Source organism: Gossypium hirsutum, chromosome A09, assembly GCF_007990345.1.
Source record: "Gossypium hirsutum isolate 1008001.06 chromosome A09, Gossypium_hirsutum_v2.1, whole genome shotgun sequence".
NCBI classification, from domain to species: Eukaryota; Viridiplantae; Streptophyta; class Magnoliopsida; order Malvales; family Malvaceae; genus Gossypium; species Gossypium hirsutum.
Genome location: NC_053432.1, coordinates 71,052,924 through 71,073,018, shown reverse-complemented (window position 1 = coordinate 71,073,018; position 20,095 = coordinate 71,052,924). Strand labels below are relative to the sequence as shown.

The 20,095-nt window shown below is 34.0% G+C and overlaps 4 protein-coding genes across 10 annotated transcripts; all 4 read left to right on the top strand.

Annotated features, from left to right (window-relative positions):
- The first annotated feature begins 1,268 nt into the window (after positions 1–1,268).
- On the top strand, positions 1,269–3,921 carry LOC107889530 (protein cornichon homolog 1). 4 transcript variants are annotated; one of them, XM_016813978.2, is made up of 5 exons: positions 1,269–1,548; positions 1,623–1,804; positions 2,355–2,477; positions 2,611–2,707; positions 3,586–3,921. In XM_016813978.2, the coding sequence occupies exons 1-4, from the start codon at positions 1,474–1,476 to the stop codon at positions 2,687–2,689; spliced, it is 459 nt and encodes a 152-aa protein (XP_016669467.1). In that variant the 5' UTR covers positions 1,269–1,473; the 3' UTR covers positions 2,690–2,707; positions 3,586–3,921. The 4 variants fall into 4 exon arrangements, with proteins under 4 accessions (XP_016669467.1, XP_016669470.1, XP_016669471.1 ...); XM_016813981.2 differs by lacking the exon at positions 2,611–2,707; XM_016813982.2 differs by lacking the exons at positions 2,611–2,707; positions 3,586–3,921 and adding an exon at positions 3,274–3,494 and having other exon boundaries at positions 1,283–1,548.
- A 2,423-nt stretch (positions 3,922–6,344) lies between these two features.
- On the top strand, positions 6,345–12,500 carry LOC107889532 (transcription factor bHLH48). Of its 4 annotated transcripts, none has more exons than XM_016813986.2 (7): positions 6,345–7,354; positions 7,491–7,619; positions 7,732–7,797; positions 9,936–10,004; positions 10,118–10,189; positions 11,042–11,246; positions 11,363–12,290. In XM_016813986.2, exons 1-7 carry the CDS (start codon positions 6,857–6,859, stop codon positions 11,446–11,448), a joined length of 1,125 nt encoding a protein of 374 aa, XP_016669475.2. In that variant the 5' UTR covers positions 6,345–6,856; the 3' UTR covers positions 11,449–12,290. The 4 variants fall into 4 exon arrangements, with proteins under 4 accessions (XP_016669475.2, XP_016669477.2, XP_016669478.2 ...); XM_016813988.2 differs by lacking the exon at positions 11,363–12,290 and adding an exon at positions 12,348–12,500 and having other exon boundaries at positions 6,346–7,354; XM_016813989.2 differs by having other exon boundaries at positions 6,348–7,354; positions 11,344–12,290.
- A 202-nt stretch (positions 12,501–12,702) lies between these two features.
- LOC107889531 (exo-poly-alpha-D-galacturonosidase) lies at positions 12,703–15,442 on the top strand. The gene is made up of 3 exons (XM_016813984.2): positions 12,703–13,315; positions 14,373–14,704; positions 14,798–15,442. The coding sequence occupies exons 1-3, from the start codon at positions 12,753–12,755 to the stop codon at positions 15,325–15,327; spliced, it is 1,425 nt and encodes a 474-aa protein (XP_016669473.1). The 5' UTR covers positions 12,703–12,752; the 3' UTR covers positions 15,328–15,442.
- Positions 15,443–15,831: 389 nt separating this feature from the next.
- LOC107889533 (putative pentatricopeptide repeat-containing protein At3g13770, mitochondrial) lies at positions 15,832–19,154 on the top strand. The gene is made up of 2 exons (XM_016813992.2): positions 15,832–16,449; positions 16,848–19,154. The coding sequence occupies exons 1-2, from the start codon at positions 15,954–15,956 to the stop codon at positions 18,290–18,292; spliced, it is 1,941 nt and encodes a 646-aa protein (XP_016669481.2). The 5' UTR covers positions 15,832–15,953; the 3' UTR covers positions 18,293–19,154.
- Positions 19,155–20,095: the final 941 nt, after the last annotated feature.

The window sequence follows — 20,095 nt, the reverse complement described above, 5'->3', positions numbered from 1 at the left end:
CCTTAACATGTCAATTTTTTTTTTCATTTTTATTTACATTTTATTTCATTTAAATTTAAGTTTTCCATTTTTATTTATTTATTTATTTCACCTTTTTTTTCATTTCAGTTTTTATTTTCATTTAAATTTATAATTTATTTTCATTTAAAATTTTATTCCATTTCAGAATCATCATTTCATTTCAATTCATATTCATATTCAAGTTATCTTTTTTCAATTCAATTTTTTTTTTCAATTCATTTCATATATTTTTTCATACTTGATTATAAGTAGTCTTAATATCAGGGTCATTTATAATTTCTCAGATTTTATCTAAATTTTTTTCAATTTAAATATCATTCCATTACAAAATTTTAAATTTCACTTAAATAAAAAAATTTCTTATTTAAAATCATTTGTGTTTTTTTTTTATTTTTTTAGCTCTGAATTATTGGGTCAAATATTAGGCTTTTAGGATGTAGTCCTTTAAATTTCACTTAATTTTTTTTTTACATCTCTAGTGCCTACCATTAGTGTACCAAAGTAAAAAAATTTACATTAGGACACGAAAAAGGTCTGCTAGCGCGCTTTACTAATAACATAGAAAGGGCTTTCTTTTCTCGCTTGTTTAGAAAGTCAAGTTTTTGGCCTTATCTTGCAGGTGACGACGACGTCGAGTTGGCGGCGGAGAAAGACTCGGCATTCAGGCGAGCCGCCCGGTGGTGTGGTACGTAGTGGGTTTAGTACGCCCCGCCAAAACAAAACGGCTCCGAAACAAACAAAAAGGTGCGTGCCGCACTCACGAGGGACTGCCAGTGATATACTAGAGGAAGGTGGGGATGACGTCAAGTCCGCAGTTGGCCAATTTTTTTTAAATACTGATATTTTTATATACTAGTATGATACGATTTAAAAAAAAAACTCTGGTGCTGGACATTGGGTTCCCAAAGTAAAAAATAATAATTTTTTAAAGCTTGACACAATAATAAGGCAATCATGGGACCAAAACACTAGGTAGTGCTGGTCATTGGGTTCCCAAATCCCTATTTTACTATTTATTTCAGGTCATTTTAGTGATTATTTTTAAACCTGAGTCATTTTTATAAATATCAAAATTTTTTGATCTCGATTGGTAAAATAGCCTCAATTTAGTTTTACGTTCTTAAATCCTACATTGTCAACAGCTATAATATAGAAAATTGATAATATTAGTGAACTTATAATAAATTTTAAAAATTTTAAAATGATCTATTTTGCAATTTATAATATTATCTCATTTTGAGGAAGCCGAAAAAGGAGAGGCACGCTCCTACGCTGAAAAGTGAAAATAAAAGACCTTCCGTGTTCCATGATCCATTTATTCCCCTTTCACTCAGTTCAAATAAAGTAAAAAACCCTGTAAAACAAAGGGTTTTTCTTTTTCTTTTTCTCTCTGAAGGAAATAGAAGAAGAATAAAAGGCTGCTAATCAGAGCTTTAAAATTGTTGGGGGAAAATGGCTTGGGATTTAATTTTCTGGGTTGTCTGTTTCTTCATCAACATTGCTCTTCTTGCTTCATCCTTCTATCAGGTAATCATACTCTTCTCTCCTCTTTTCTTTCTTTCTTTGGTTTTTTGATCTTCTCTAATTTTGTTTTGGCACAGTTGTTATCATTATCAGATCTTGAGGCTGATCATCTGAATCCTTTCGAAGCTTCGACTCGGATTAATTCGATTGTTCTCCCGGAGTTCCTTTTGCAAGGATTTCTCTGCATTTCTTTCCTGCTCACCTGGCATTGGTTCATGTTTCTTTTCACTCTTCCTATTGCTGCTTATCATCTCATGTTGTAAGTTCCTTTCCTTCCTCCCTAAATAAACTATGCATTTAAGTTTACTCTGATTATTCTACAATGGCACCCCCCCTTCTTTGCTCTGTTAGGTTTGAATCAGGTCAAATAATTTAGACTTTATAGGTCGAGACCGATGATGATGTAGATATACGAGAACAATATTTGAATCTTGCTAGGAGCTTGGTTTTAAATTTTAATTTTGGACTTTGACTTGGATCTTTGCCCTGTGGTTATCTGTGCTTTCAAAACTGTTAGTATTATATTTAGAAAGTTGTGAATTCATAAGATTCTATCACCATTTCAGAGAGACAGATGTGTATAGTTGTGTTAAAGGAAATTCTTCAAGCAAGAAATCTTTTTAAGTTAAAAGATTTGTTTTGAAATGCTAACTCTAGGCAATGCTTGTATCATGGATCCTTATAATCGATTGAAAAATGAAGTCGACAAGTGAATCAACTAACTTTCCTTTTAATATAGTTACGTTTTGAACTAATTTCTGCATTCAATTTGTGACTGCATAATGTTTTATTTATAATTGATGTTTCAGGTACTTGAATCAGAAGCATCTTCTTGATGTTACTGAGATTTTCAGAGATCTTAATACTGAGAAGAAATATCGTTTTATCAAGTTGGCCGTTTACTTATTGCTCTTCACTGTAGTTTTGTTCAGGTTATTTCGGAACTTAAGCAATATTTTGTTTTTGATTCACTCCTATATTTAGCACTATTATTTCTGCACTGCCATGTACTTATTGCATGATTCAGTCTTTCTAATTTAGCTTTTCCCTCTTTGTTGGGTGTAGACTCCTTTCTGCAAGCATATTCTTTTTCTTCACATGGAAGTTTGAAGAATTAGACATTCGAACCTCTCTTTTCTACTAGTATTTTAGGAACCTTTTGGTTAGTCCTCTTGTCATAATTCAGCACATGCATGTACCGTTTCTCTCTTGTTGAAGTAGATTGCTGCATTTACAGTTATATCCATGCTAATATTGCATGCATGCATAACCTGGCTAGTTTACTGTTGCATTATGCAAAATAGTTTCCAATGTGTCCAAATTTTAGTATTAACTTGCGTATCAGATTTGTGATATTTGATTTATTTTTCTTCAACTTTTGACTGTTTAAGATTCAAGAATTTCATTTTCGAAAACTGAAACTCCCTCACCAGGGATATGTTATTAGTAAAGTTATGGCATACTTGCAAACAAATCTATTTCTAAATGTATTTAAAGATTCTATTTTCATTAATAGATTATAATTCTATATGTATGAAAGATTCAATTTCCATCAATAGGTGTTACATGTCTTTGGACCCAAACTGTCTTTGTTAGCTATACATGATGTATCTTGTGAGAACTGCGAAGTATTCAAACGTAATGCAAGCTTCATTTGTTTATATTTTCTCCTAGCTGAATTATCGTATTTTCTAGTGTAAACTAGTGGAATTAAGTAATTTCTTTCAGTACCCTACAGCTAGGAGGATGTCACAATTAAGCAGTGATAAAAATGCTGGTGTGTCTTTCATTCAGAGGTGTTCAAAGAGATGCATGCATGTTCATAATGGAGACAAGTTAGCTCTTTCTTTAATTGATGTGAAGATTCTGTAGTTCTGTTGTTTGCTGCCTTAGAATATACACATCCTGGAAATTATATTTCTTTCTGTCTATATAGTTTTCTTTCGTAATTAGATTCTTTTTGCCTTCTTGAAATTTCTATTCGATTTCTCTGTTTCCCTATGCATGTTATGCATGCTGAAAATAACCTCCAATTTGCAGGCTAGTGATAACTGCGTTCAACTCTTTACATGATGAAGTTGATGTGCATGCATTTTGATTACTTGGCAGTGTGGTAGTTGGTATTTGTAAGTCTGTGTTGAAAGTGAAACCTAGCTAACTGGAGTAGATGTTTCAAAAGTTGATAGTTTGATTAGTTTACTGAATGGGTTTTTACTCGGGCTGATTGATGCAAAGGGGAGGTTACCTAGATAAATTTTCCAAGTTTTGAAAAATCAAGTGAAAGGAGTGTTATCTTCCTAAAGAAATGATTGAATCAAGTATGCTTTTTTTCTTGAAGTTCCTTTTAACATATTGAACTGATTGATGATCCGTTTATATTTTTGCTGTCATGGGCACATGTATTTCCTTCCTCGACTTCTGTTTTTATTTTCTAGATTGGACCTTAGGCTTGAATTTTTACAGCGTTGTTACCTTCAATTTCATTCCATTTTGGTATTTTCAGTTTAAAATATTCGTCTTTGAGCCAATTGAGCTTCTGTTGACACTGTTGTGGTTTACAACGATAAGGAGGATGTAGGTACCGGCATACTGATTTTATCATAAAATATAAAAAACAAAAATTATAAATTATAAATTTCACAATTGAATTGGAAAAAAATTATTAGCTAAATTTTTATCTCACCCGGGGTGAGTTGGAATCCGAAAGAGGCCCTAGACAAATTCGCATGGCTTGGATCAGTACACTTGACCGTAAGTTAATATTTTTTATATATTATTAATATATTAAAAATAAAACAACTAATGTCAACTGTTCCTTACTGTTAAATTTTTATTATTGCTAAAGTGGTAATTAAGTTTTTCCCTTTAAAATGCACTCAATTAAGTAAGCTTTTTGATCAAATTATCTTTGATTGTTATTGTTGTTAATGTGGTAGTGTCAGGTTATTTGCTACATAAAAAAATAAAAAGAAATTTTTTTTTATAATGTTTTATTGGAATCAACTTGGATAGATTCATTCATTTCAAAACTTAATCTTTTTAAATTTATAAAAATATTAAATAAAACTAAAATTTTCAAAATAATAAAAACCATTTAGAAGTTAAATTCAAAATGAAACAGGAGATATGGTTGTCCACATTCACTATGAATATGGACATATAGAAGATAATTTTTCTAAATTATATAAAATTTTAAAAATATTAAAAGTTATTTTATTTAAAAATATGATATAAATTCTATTGATACATTTTAAGAAATATAAAAAATAAAAAATATATATAAATTTATTTTTCAATCTTTATATAAGTACATATGGTCATGAAAAATCCATCTCATGTTTAGATTGATCTTGATCATGTGCTTTGGTCCATCTCTTATTAATATATGAACAGTCGAGTTCATGAAAAATGACATGTAAAGTTCACTTATTATTTTATTTAATTGATGGATTTGTTGTCCAATAACGAAAATTCTTGGCAAGTGTTAAATTCCCCTTCCTTTCCTTATTGAAGAATAAATTTATTTATTTTCCAAAATAAATTTTTATTTTTTATATATCTAAAAAAGTATCAGAATTTAAAAATTGATACATATTTAAAAATATATATTTTTTAATATTTTAAAATTTTATATAATTTAGAAAAATTGTCTTCAATGAATCTAAATGGTTATTGATCGGGCTACTCATCTAAGTTAGAAAGCTCGCCTGAAAAGTGATAGGATTTGGATAAAAATATAGGTTTGAAAAATGGGCTTGAACAAAAAATAAGATCTATTTTCTAAAAGAGCCAAACATTGGGTAATATTTTTTGGCCCAAACTTGGCTCAAATTTGCCTTTTTTTTTCTTTTTTTTTGCTATTATATTGTTACTATTTTGTTATTATTATTTGGATATTGTATAACTCTTTTTTTATTATTACCCTTACTACTGTTTTAGAAGCATTTGCTTGCTAAGTTACAACTATCTTAGTTTTATTTAAGTATAAATATTTCTTAATGTATTTTTAATTTATTGAGAAACATTAGCTTAATGTTTTTAATGTATTTCATGTATTGTATTTATAAAATTGTTTTTATATAAAAATAATATAAAAATTTTAAATACTGGTCGAGCTGGGCTCAAGTTTAACATTTTTTATCTAGGACGAGTTTGGGTAAAATTTTAGACCTATTTTTGAACCAAATTTGGGTCTAGAAAACATAATTAAAATTTTGTATTAGCTTAGCCCGATCCGGCCTCTTAGAGTAATGAATAAAGGTGGTTAGTCAGTTAGTCAAGACCGTTAGTAGTAGTTAAAGTGGCAGTTAGTAACTGAAAGGGTTAGCTTCAACTATATAAAGATGTATGTACTTCCTATACGATAGTAGTCTTTGAGAAATAATAAAAGCAATATTCTTGAGATATCATTTCTGTATAATTCAACACGACCTATAATTAAGTCTACATATTTATAAAAAAAATTAAAAAATTAATTTTTAACTTTTAAAAAAAATAAATTTTGAAATGAATGAATTTGGACAACTATTTGTTTAAATTCATTCATTCAAGTAAAACATAAAAAATATTCCTTTTAATTTAAAAAAATTAAAATTTTTATTTTTTACTAAGGTGGCAGCTGACTTGACACTGCCACATCAACAACTGTTACTGACACAAAACGTTACCTTAATGCTACAGTAGTCAAAGATGAAAAATGTTGCAAAAAATTTAATTGATACAACTTAAAAGTTTAAAAGTTTAATTGAATATATTTTTGGTGAAGAGGGTTGATTGATTTTTTTATTTTTTTTTTGAGAAAGGAAGTTTATATACCCTCAAATCTGATTCAAACTAGATAATTATTCCCCTACTACTTGATGATAAAAAAACACTAAAAACGATTCGGGAAACCGGATTGAGCCGAAATCCAAATTCAGCCCCAATCTTGTAAATATTGGAAGCTTATGGCAGCTCGAACTGACCCAAAAATCTAACCCAACCCAGCGAACTTGTTTTCTCCTGATCTCAACCAACTGTACAAGTTTAGTGCGTTTTCCTCGTCGCTTTCTCTCTCTGCAGAAATAATAAAAATTTATAAAAGAAATTTCCTAATGTGTCTGCACTTTTCAGGGCGACAAACGCTCTCTCCAATTCTAAGCTTGAGCTGACCGCCCTCCACAAATCTAACCCAACTTTCTCGCTTCACTTCTTTAACCTGTTAACACTGCAATTTGGGTTGAACTTACCAAGTGACTGCTTTTTATTTTCCTCAATTTTGAACGTGGGTATTTTTCACACTTCCCAAATTGCCTAGTCCCCCCGCCCTCTAATGGAGTCGAAGGCAGGGACGACGGAAACCAGATCCAACATAACGGCGTCGGACGGGGAGCAAGTTGCGGCACTCGAATCGCTACAATTTACAGACGAATTTCACCGTTTAATCTTGGCTCCGACATCTGACAATGTGACTTCTCTCACGGCTCTTCTTGAACTCCCGGCTTCACGAGCCCTTGAGCTTCTTCACTCTCCGGCTTCGGCTAAGCTTATCGCTGCTCCGGCTCCCAGCTTTGAAGCTTTAAAAGGAAACTTTCTTTTTCCTTCTAATACCACTTTGATTGATCAAGCTGCGAGGTCCTCTGTGTTTGCTGGAGGGGTTAACAACACCAATAACAAGAGCAACGCGCCTGAAACGACGTCGAACAATTCAACCTTGAATCTTGAGAAAGCAGTGAAGAGTGAGCCGGCGGAGACCGAGTCATCTCAGCCGTTGGTTTCTGATCCAGCGGTGGAGAAGCGGAATTTCAAGAGAAAGGATCACGAAAAGAAGGTGGAAAACCATACACAAAAGAAAATTTTGAACTAGCGTTTCTGGGAAAATTTTGAACTAGCGTTTCTGGGATTTTCCATTTTCGGCATAGTTTTAATTAATCAGCTTAATAATTCGTTTTTGAGGGTTTTTTTAGGCTAAAGATTCAACGAAGAAAAGCAAAACTGCGGCGAATGATAGCTCAGTTGGCCCTGAAATGCTGCCCTATGTTCACGTTAGAGCTCGCCGGGGAGAAGCAACGGATAGCCATAGCTTAGCAGAGAGAGTAGTTCACTAATATCCTATGAAATCACGATTAACTCCTTAATTAATTTTCTTATTAGTATTTGCTAATTTATGTTGAAGCTAAATTTGGTGTTTAATACGGGGAATTATAGGCAAGGAGAGAGAAGATTAATGCACGAATGAAGCTACTACAGGAGTTGGTACCTGGTTGCAATAAGGTGAGTTTCAATTGGATTAATCGGTTGGTTACTGATTTGATTCTTATTTTTTTTATCAAACTAGGATTATCTGTCTAAACGGGCAACAAGAAAGGTCTTTAGATTCTTTTTTGTTAGTAAATGTTGTCTTTGTCACCTTTTGCACAATACTTCCGTAACAATAAAAGTGATGATCTTGATGTCCTAATGGCAGTTTGGTGATTTTAATGTTTTAGCTACTTTTCTTTTGCGGGGAGAGTTTGTTCAAAGTCACTTTTCTTTTCTTTCTTTTTCTTTTTTTTTTAATAAAAAAGGGTTCATTTCATCCTTTTTCTAATAGCAAGTCCGGTTTTGTTGTCCTTTTAGCGATGTTAGTATAAATCGGAAAGCTAGATTTTCTAAGATCTTTCTACTTGGTGTTTTGGACTTTGAATCATTTATGGAAAGTATAGTTTTGGTCATGCGCAAATGCTTGAGCTTGACATTACCAGGAAGAGCTCTGTAGGCATGTCTAGTGGCTTGTTAGATTAGATGTCTTTTTGGGGTCCCATTTCATTGATATAGAATGGTTGCTAACTTCTGTTATAGGTTCGGTATCTGTCCTGTACAGGATAAGTAGAAAAAGGATGACAAAAAAAAATGCCTTTTACATGCCAAATATCCTGCCTAACTACATGTGGACATAATGGGGTAGTTCTTGGCTAATTAGTTTTAATTGTTCAGGACATTATCTTGATTTATTCCTTAACATTTCATAAGATCTTTTTAACAAAATAACAGGAGATCTGAGTCTTTTTCTGGTGCCTTTTCTTCATGAAGTGACCACAATTCAGCAGAGAGTAGATAAGCAAACCTGTGAATAACCTTCTTTTCCTGGACCACAAGTCATGATCTCCTTGAAATTTTAAAGGACAAGAGTTTAGGAATTGTTGAAAAAAAATTGTTGATTTTAATTGCTTTCAGTCTGATGCCTTTCACATTACATTCTTCAGGAGATTGGAACTACAGGATTCCATCTAGCTTTAGATTTTTGTTTTGGAGGTAGTCAGGTTGGAACTTATTTTAGTATGAGGCCATGATTAAGCCATCTATCTGTGTGTCATGAAATTTTCAATTCTCTCATGTCTTTTAATGGTTCCTGGTACGCAGCCTAAGATAAGCTTGCATGGTTATTCCGAAAGTTGAAGCCATAATTTTCAAACAATCAAAATCTAGTTGGATTCTACTATACTAAACTGGAAACTTATCTGCTTCCGTTTGAGTTGACTTCCTGCTCTTTAGTCTGGTACTCAGGCCATTTATTTCCAATATCTCAATCAGTGTTGTTAAACTGTGCACCTTAGCACCAGAAATCAAACGTGCACTTTTGATCAGGTGCACACTTGTGCGCCTAAGCCCACTTTTCTGTAAGGCAATAAGCACCCAAAAATAAAAGTCTAGAAGTTATTTTTAATTAATTGTACTTTTACTAGTAAGAAATGGGATAATATTGAACTCGCTATTCTCAATATTTGAGTGTTCAACAACATATATGATACTAAGGAAATCATGCATATTGGCCAATAAAAGAAAAATGGAAAATTTGTATTTTTGTAAGATAAATTGGATTCCATACGTGAGACTATAAGGAAATGATGCATATTGTCTAAGAACAGGAAAAGAAAATCTTGCATGTTTTGCTAGTTAAATTGAATTTACGGTTTAGAGTTTAGTATTATTATGGGTGTGGGTATATAATATATACACATATTGCACCTTCACTCAGACAAATGTCTGTTTTGTGACATGCTTTCCAGCAATATGTGGGTTCTAGCACGTAAGTGTGCCTTGTGCCTTTGACAACACTGACATTATTTTCAATTAATGCTTTCATGTAGACAAAGTATCCTTGTAGCCTATACAAATTGTTTCTGGTAGTTTCAAATAAGAACAATAAATTAAAGTTCAAATGGTAGTCCACCCTTCTTGTATGTTTATTATAAAAATATTCTATGAGGATCAAATATCAAGAGCTTTGTCAGCAATGTTTTTGTTTCTTAAGGCATTAGGTTCAAGAAGTTGAATGTTGTCTGAAGCGCTTTTAGTTTGAATTTCTTTACAGAATGTCTACAAGACTACTAATTTAAATATATTCAACAAGTTTGTAATCTGTTCTGCAGATTTCTGGTACAGCTTTGGTGTTGGATGAAATCATCAATCATGTGCAGTCCCTACAAAATCAAGTGGAGGTGAGAATTGTTCATCTCAAGCATCATTTTCGTGTTGCAGTTCTTATCAATGAGACTTGCAATATCTTCCATTCCCGTGGTCTGATTCTGGTATCATGTTTCTTTGGTTGCAGTTCTTATCAATGAGACTTGCTGCTGTGAACCCGAGAATTGATTTCAATCTCAACAGTATATTCACAACAGAAGTAAGTATCTGGCACCTTGTCTTATATGCCTAGTGTAACATTTGGAGTTGAAAGCTCAGCTCCTTTGGTAATTCTCCTAGTTCATTTGACTGGTAGTTCTGCAAAGTTTTCAGCCTTCTTTAGGTTCGGTGGGAGCTAAGCTACGACTATATTCCTCCAGAGGACTTTAATGTCAGAGGTTTCTTGAAATTTTCTTATATTCATTCTAGAATTGTTGTTTATGAACTCAGACTATAGATTGGTAAAGCATAAGTGGGTGTATGCTTCGTTCTATGGCTTCTTCCACCAGATTCCTAGCTGATATTTTAAAGGACTGCTTCTCATCAATATTTGGAGGGCAGTTGCTCATGTCACGACCACCATCGTCATCTGCTCTTTATGCTTTCAACCGTTGGTTAATGTGTGACTGGGAAAAATGGTTGTCAGTCAGCTGATGGTAATGTAGATTTCGATGGAAAATCAGAATAGTGCCAGCCATGATGGCCCATTGTTGCTGGAAAATATTGAAATTCATGGGTCTTCAAATGTTTTGTAATGCTGTTAGCAGAATGGTTTGAACGGAAAATGCTGAAATGCTGGTTCTATATTACCTTTTTGTGGTGAAATCTGGTTATATAAATTGGTAATTAGACGAAGCCATAGAACGAAGCGTACATATAAATTGGTGAAATCTGGTAATATAAATTGGTAATATAAACTGGCTCTATAATTGATTATGTTGGGTAGGAGCATATATATGATGCACGATTTACATGGTCTACCATCAAGTTTCTCTTAGTCAAGACAATAGCTATTGATTTAATTACCTGAAAATTTCCACTAACAGGTGTAATCATCGTTTAATACTTGTAGAGTGGATCTCTACCGGACAATAAATTCCCCAGTATGGTTATGCCTCTAATATGGCCTGAGGTTCAAGTCAATGGCAACAAACAACAGCATCAGCAGCAATGGCAATTTGATGCACTTCAGCAGCCTGTTTGGGGGAGAGAAGTCTGCAATAATTATATCACTCCAGAGAACTCACTTTTAAGTTATGACTCCTCAGCAAATTCAGGTAGATAAGGAATGAGTTTAGTTGCTTTCTGAATTATCATAATTAGTAAATTTGCAAAACCACAACCTAACATTTTGAATCACTTCTAACTTTCAAGTTTCATCTTAAACAAGCAGTAGCAAAGCTTGAACTATTCTCTTCAAATGGTCAATGGACAACCAACAAGGTGGTTGTTGTCAAGTTTCCTCGCAGATTGCATTGAATTTTGACATTTCCCTTTAATAAATTGAATAGAATTTTTGAGAAAGAACGGTGTAGCAAATTATGGAGAGTCGGAGGAACTTTTTGAGGTTAAAGGTTTAAAGAGTCATGATTTAGTTATCTCTGTGGTTATCTGCACTGGCTATTATTGTACTACATTGCTGGATAAAACCAAGGGAAAAGCTAGGTGGGAAGGCTGTCTAATAATTGTATTTCTCAAGGTTTTAAAACTTATCCTACAATTACTTCATTCAGAGAACTTCATTTCTTTGTTGAAGAATTGATGAGAAAATGATGTCGTCAGCTTCCAGTTCCAGATGTTTGCTACTTAAAACTTTTATCAAGTTTGATATTAGTCATACAATTTCGTTTCATACATGGGTTTTGTATCTCATGCCAATGAAACAGAGAATGAGACTAACATCTATTGCAACTTTGGTGCAGCAACGTTGCATGCAAATCAAACTGAAAATGGAGCTATGAAGTCTGAAGTAGTTCCAACGGTTAGACTTGTGGAAAGATTGTTGTAGTTGTAGCTAGTATTGTATATATATCAAATATTAGAAAATAGCAGGAAGTAAAGGAGAGACTCCTATCATTTATCTCTTGGTTTCCATGTCATATATTTACTCAGAGTTGGTTGGAAACCTTGGGATTTCTCAGGACCAGAGACAAGAAAGTCTCAGTATGCTGTTACTATTATTATATATATATTAATTACTATATATACTAAACTCAAAAGTCCTTCAATTAATACTTCATTTGCGGGGTAGATTGATTCATATTGTAAAATCATAGAACGAACTATGGTTACTATTATGAAAGATAGTTTCTTTTGTTCAATATTATATATTTGCTTTAGTCTTTGACAGACTGAATTTGTGTATGGACTATGAGAAGGGTTTCAGTGGCGCCTGTTTTGTCCAATTCTGTTTGGTTGTATTTGATCGGAATGACGAGGATGGCATTTACACATTTCACGCCCATGAATCAATTATGGTGACAATAACAAGGCAGTCTGAAAAATGAAACCGATCCAGTGAAAAGCCCCCCCTCCCCCCCCCCCCCCAAAGAAAAACGTAGTAGATTACTCACGCCATAATGGTCCACTCTCCAATGGCCCAGAGCTCTTGTTTGTTACGCAAATTCCCAATGATTGCTGTGTATCGTATTTAATATTTCTCTGTCGATAAGAAGAAGGAACACTACTTCATAACAAGTTTCCGCTTTACTAAACGCCAATTTCTTGGCTTGGCTTGGCCTGGCCATTTCCTTTTCCTAATCAGTTGACCAGATCCAAAAGAAATGGGTGGTGGAGCAGCAGCAGCTCCAATTCCCCGTCTAACAGCGATCACTTTCCTATTCCTCCTCCCCATCGTCATCCAATCACATACTCCCACGATCTCCGTCAGAGACTTCGGAGCCATCGGAGACGGCAAACACTACGACACAGCCGCCATCCAGTTGGCCATCGACAGCTGCCGCACTAAACCATGCTACGTGACCTTCCCAACAGGCACATACCTAACGGCCACCATCTTCCTCAAATCCAACGTGATTTTGGACATCCCGAAAGGCTCCACCATCTTGGGTGGGACCAAATTGGAAGACTACCCGAAAGAGTTCGATAGGTGGTATGTGATATTGGCAGAGAATGCAAGGGATGTAGGGATAACAGGTGGAGGGGTGGTGGATGGGCAGGGTTTGGAGTTCGTGGTGAAGTTCGACGAAAGAAAAAACGTGATGGTGAGCTGGAACCAGACAGGGGCTTGCTCCGGCGATGAGTGTAGGCCGAGGTTGGTGGGTTTTCTTGACTCTACCAACGTCAGAGTTTGGAATGTTACCTTCAGGCAACCGGCCTATTGGTGGTAAGTCCCTTTCTTTTTCTCTCTCTATCACGTTGTGATTGCATATGTGTCAGAATCGTATTGGTTACGAACCTTATCCCTTTTCAGTTTGTCCCTCAGCATTATTTAGTCTTGCATCTGAGGGGAAGCGATCTATTTTATTCAATTTCAATACAGACTTGGCAGTCGTGGATGCCCCTATCCGTGGCTGACACATTGCATGTGAGGCTTTTACTGTTAAAGTTACATATTATTATAACTATAGTTTGATACTCCATGGTTTTTCAAGTAAGTGAGTTTTAGCATTCCATGCGTATGCATATTTTAGCTGGTTATCCTCGCAATGATGATACTATTCTGTAAGGATACTTGGATATGAATATAGAGGTCTAATTTTCCCAAGATATGAGGTAAACTTAGAAAAGAATTAAATATCGCACTCTTTCTTGGGTTGGGATAACATAGCTGCTGTGAGGACAACCCCCTACTAGAGGATGGTCAATGCTGGCCAACTTCGTTTTAGACTCTCTCTTGACCCAAAATTCCAATTTTGCTGGATGCCTCCTTACACAAGTTACACCCCTTTTTTTAGTATTACTTGTTTTGTTTTCTTTAAGTTGCTTTTGCTTCAAAGAATATAATATTATCTATCGGAATATAATTCATATAAGATTATTTAGTAATTAATTATTTAAATCATATTTCTTTTTCAATGGAAAGCATCTTGCAATTGAATATATGTTTCAGGGACAATTCCAAGGTACAAATTCAAGGGATACCATGTTTCTACAGTTACTTTGGTTTGTTGTGATTTATGGAAAGATTAGGATGGATGTAACACATTTGAATGTAAGGATGGATATAACGTAGGGAATATAAGATTTGATCATGTAGATTTGAAGTATAGAATGATTTTCATTAATTGCTAGGTACAATTTCCTGTTACTTGATATTCTTCTATTTCAAGAGAAACAATTAGTAAAACCTGAAAATTGCTATTAGAAAAGGGCTTAGATGATATAAACAAGAGATTTGGGTTATTCCATGTATCCTGATGAACAATTTGGATAAATTGCAGCTTGCACATAGTTCGATGTGAAAACACATCTATCCATGATGTTTCAATCTATGGAGATTTCAATACACCTAACAATGATGGAATAGACATTGAGGATTCAAATAATACAGTGATTACAAGATGCCACATTGATACAGGAGATGATGCTATATGCCCCAAGACATACACTTCCCCTCTATATAACTTAACTGCAACCAACTCCTGGATTCGAACCAAATCTTCTGCAATTAAACTTGGAAGTGCTAGCTGGTTTGAGTTAAACAATTTGGTCTTTGACAACATTACTATTGTAGATTCTCATAGAGGGCTCGCATTGCAGATACGTGATGGAGGTAACGCTATCTGGTTTTCGTTTTTTTTCTTCTTTGATCGTCAATATTACCCGGTTTTACGCTAGCTTAGTGAACAATTTTTGGTTTGTGCAGGAAATGTAAGTGACGTTACTTTCTCAAACATAAACATCAGCACGAGATACTATGATCCGTCATGGTGGGGGAGGGCGGAACCGATTTATGTCACGACTTGCCCACGGCACTCAGATTCATCAGAGGGTTCAATCTCCAACTTGAACTTCGTAAACATCTCCGCAGTTTCCGAAAACGGTATCTTCTTATCAGGTTCTAAAGGTGGACTGCTAAGGAATTTGAGATTCATCAACGTTAACTTAACATACAAACGATGGACGAAATACATGGGAGGGTTGGTTGACTATCGGCCAGGATGTCAGGGACTTGTGAACCACAGCACAGCAGGGATTATAATGGAACATATTGATGGTTTGGATCTTGAGAATGTAAATATGAGATGGTTCGATGGACGAACGGTGCAATGGGATAATCCTTTGGACTTCAGGCCTTCTACTGTGAATAACATTTCCTTGCTTAATTTCCATTCTGGTGTCTACAAACAGAGAAGGGGGTCATCGGAGCAGATTTCCCTTGTTGGCTCAAATTGAATTCATCATTTTTACACGAATTGTAAGCGTGGACAAACCTTTGAAGGTGTAATTTCACTTGTAAAACTCTTTATCAGCAAAGCAATTTAACACAAATGATTGATTCACTCTTTCACTTTTTAGGAGTAATTAATCATGTTTGCTTTTTTTCTTTTGGCCATGGATACTAGTGTTCACCAATTGCCACGAAGTCATATTTTGAGCCTTTGAGGAATAGAGATAGATGATGGGGAATTTTTATTTCAAATATTAACTTTTTTTTAAATGATGTATAAATTAATTAAATTTGAACCCGAATCATTAATTAAGAGTGTTTATCTCATCTTAAAATTACGAGATTAATTTACAAATTTTATCATGTGTATAGTTATATAAATTTAAAATCGTACTGTATAAAATTTAATTAAATTCTATTTAAAAATCATTTTAAATATGGCTTTTTTAAGATGGGTTCAACAAGAATAATCTTTTTTTATATAATATGAATATGAACCCATAAGGAAAAAGTTAAATCTTTTCCGTTATAACTATTTCATTCACTGAGATAATACGTAGATTTTGTGACATTTTTCTTAGTGCCATAAAGAATAAATGTCACTGAGTTTAGAAAGATATAGTTTTTGAAGATGAATTTACTTCGAAAGCTGAACTGCCTTTTCCATTACTATCCCAAAAGTGCACCATTTTCATCTTTAATCAGCTCCTTTACCACTCACCAGCTAACTCTCACTACCTTCCCGCCAGACTCACAAATTATTTTAACTACCTTATGCTCCAATGGTCAACTGAAAGAAGCTTTGATAGAAATGGCGGCTCCAGGCCTTGAAATGAAGTTTGAAAGCTATGATATGCTATTAAATGCTTGTATAAAGAAAAGGGCATTTAGAGAGGGCCAAAGGGTCCATGCCCATATGATCAAAACAAGATATTTAGCGCCTGTTTACCTTCGAAACAGGCTGATCATTTTTTACAGTAAATGTGATCGTTTGAGGGAGGCAAGGAATGTGCTTGATGAAATGCCTGAGAAGAATGTGGTTTCTTGGACTGCCATGATTTCTGCTTATTCTCAAAGAGGGTTTGCCACTGAAGCGTTGGATCTTTTTCTAGAGATGTTAAGATCAGGTATTTATCGCTAGCATGATTCTATACAATTTTTGCTACATTTCTATACAATTCTAGAGATGTTAACGTGGACTCAGTTTGCTACGTTTCGAGTTTTTTTATTTTAGAAAATGGGATGTTTATTGTGTAGACTTGGCTTCTAAATTTCAATACGGAGTTATCGCTCTATAATCAGTTAAAAGAATATGAGCTAAAAGAGATTGGTAATGTCTAATGTAAAAACCACATTTTCAGTCTTGTAAGTCTTGTTGTGGTAGTTTACTAAAAATCCCGTATTGTCAACGGATGATATAACTTATTCTTGGTGGTTTATGAGTCGCCTTTTATTAAAATGGATTGGCACCTTACTTATTTTGATTTGGTTTCTTGTTACCTGTGGTGACATGACCTTGCTGCAGTTACTGAACCGAATGAATTCACCTTTGCCACTGTACTATCTTCTTGTACGGGGACTTTTGGTTTTGAGCTGGGAAGGCAAATCCACTCCCTTATAATCAAGAGAACTCTTGACACCCATATATTTGTTGGGAGCTCACTTCTTGACATGTATGCCAAAGCTGGTAGAATTCATGAAGCTAGAGAGGTTTTCGAAAGCCTGCCAGAAAGGGATGTTGTTTCATGCACTGCCATAATTTCAGGGTATGCTCAGTTAGGGTTAGATGCAGAGGCACTAGAATTATTCCGAAGATTGAATTTAGAAGGAATGAGTTCAAATTATGTTACTTATGCAAGTGTTCTAACTGCATTATCTGGGCTTGCAGCATTAGATCTTGGTAAGCAAGTTCACAACCATGTACTGCGATGTAAACTTCCCTTCTATGTGGTACTTCAGAACTCTTTGATCGATATGTACTCAAAGTGTGGGAACCTCATTTACTCGAGAAGGATATTTGATAACATGCCTGAGAGAACTGTTATTTCATGGAATGCAATGCTTGTGGGGTACAGCAAACATGGAATGGGAAGAGAGGTAGTGGAGCTATACAAATTGATGAGAAATGAAAATAAAATAAAACCTGACAGTGTCACTCTGCTGGGTGTTTTATCTGGTTGCAGCCATGGAGGGATGGAAAATGTGGGATTGGAAATCTTTGAGGAAATGGTGAATGGGAAAGATGGGGTCGAGCCTGACATTGAGCACTACGGGTGCGTTGTAGATTTGCTTGGGCGTGCTGGTAGAGTAGAAGAGGCTTTTGAATTTATCAAAAAGATGCCTTTTGAACCAACTGCTGCTTTGTGGGGTTCACTTCTAGGTGCTTGTAGGGTTCACTCAAACATCGACATTGGTGAATTTGTAGGGCATCGACTGCTAGAAATTGAGCCCGAGAATGCAGGGAACTATGTTATTCTATCAAATTTATATGCTTCTACGGGGAGATGGGAAGATGTAAGAATGGTGAGAGATTTGATGTTGAAGAAAGCTGTGAAGAAAGAGCCAGGAAAGAGTTGGATTGAGCTTGACCAAACCCTTCATTCCTTCCATGCAAGTGATCGTTCGCATCCAAGAAGGGAAGAGGTGTTTGCAAAGATGAAAGAGTTATCAATAAAATTCAAGGAAGCCGGATACGTTCCTGATTTAAGTTGTGTTTTACATGATGTGGATGAGGAGCAGAAGGAGAAGATACTCCTAGGCCACAGTGAGAAATTGGCATTGACTTTTGGGTTGATTTCAACCTCTGATAGAGCCCCACTCCGTGTGATTAAAAACCTCCGGATTTGCGTTGATTGCCATAACTTCGCTAAATTTGTTTCTAAGATTTATATGAGAGAAGTGTACTTGAGGGACAAGAACCGGTTCCACCATATTTCCATGGGAGTTTGCTCCTGCGGAGACTACTGGTGATGTCTGAAGTTTCAAAACAGTTTTCTACAACTGATAGTTCACCAGAAGTAGTGTCCTTGCCTACTAAGAAACCTTGCCAATGAAAGAGGTCATCATAATCATATTGAAAATAAAAGCAGGAAATGACTGCCAACTTAGTGGCACCTGGATAGATACTGTTTCAGCTATGGTAGTCAAAGAGCAGGGAGTGACTATTGTATGGGATGAAGCAGAGAAGATTACAGGATTGGAAACACCTTTGGCTAACTCAGGTAATGTGGAGATCATCTGTTCTATAAACGGATTTGGGTGAAATTAAGAAGTCTTTGTTTGACTACACTACTAAAACTGATTTGGGTGAAATTAGAAGTGGTACCTCTTTGGCTTTGGGCAGCGATCATAAGATACATATGGCTATGGGTGTGATCAAAAGAAAGGGAATGGAAAATTAGTATAATTCAAAGGTTACTTCACCTCATTTCATTCACTCTGTTGACCGTAGTTTTTTAAGGTAGTTTTAGAGTGAAACAATGCTAAAACCAATTGTAAGAAATAGAAATTGTAGCTTTTCCATTTGGAAGATTTAACATTCTTTTTTGTAATATTTATTTTGGATATGCAATTATTTTTTAAAAAAAAAAACTTATTCCAAATATATAATATTGTATATTTGAATTTATGAAATTTCTCTTGGATAAATATGTGACGATAGATGTCTTTGAAAAATTATGGCATTAGTGAGAAAGAAAACAAAATTGTAGACTACATAATTGCATTATTAGAGGTATTTCACACTATCATCTAAATTTGAATTATAATCTTACCTCTGATGTTATATTACTTTGATGAAAACGAATTCCAAGATTCTCATGCCATTTTTTATGATTGATGTCTGCCTCTTACAGGGGCTTTTTTACTTGTATGTCCACTGATTGTGTAAAATCAATTTATTTCCTTAATTAATCTAAAACACAAAGCCTTTTCTTCTTTTTTTCCTTTTTTTTTTAATTTTGACTAATTTTACCTTCACTTTATGCATAACTAGTTTAATAATAGTTTTTTTTTTTTAAATTACATTGGTATGAAAATTGGCTAATAAAGTTTTATGGTAAACTATCTGGGTGGTTACCCAATTTTTAGGTAATTATTATTTTGGTCAACTAATTTTAAAAATTTTCAGTTTTATCACCAATGTTTTTAAATTTTAAATTTTAATAGAAAGCAAAGCTAGGCTTTTTTTCATTGATCTAATAATAAATTTAGCCTTTTAATACTTGCATATTTTAACAATTTGATTCGAAATCTAAAAATTCAACAAATTTAATTTTTAATTTTTAAAAAATGTCATTTAATTTTACTTATAAAAAATTCAATAAATTTGACTCGAATATTTACAAAATTTATCAATTTAATTCTAATTCTAAAAGTTAAAAAATATTTAAAAATATCATTTTTGGATAAAAATGATAAAAATGATTTAAAATTTTAAAAAGCATAAATAAATTATAAATAGAAAACCAAAACATATGCATTTAAAAATAAAAATGCAAAAAATACATATATAATAATTCAATAAGAAATGAACACAAAACATATGTATTTAGAGAGATGAAATTAGATATTCCCATGGAACATTAAATCAACAAAATTATCTCTTTTGGTTTAATTCAGTTTATATTTTCAATTCCTAAACTAGATTTTATGGGACTTTAATGGTTTGACTGATGTATTTAAAGCCTTGGACTATCCAAATTTAAAAATTATTAATAACATATCCAAATAAATAAATAAATAAGCAGGCGAATTTTTGTTTTTTTAGGTTTT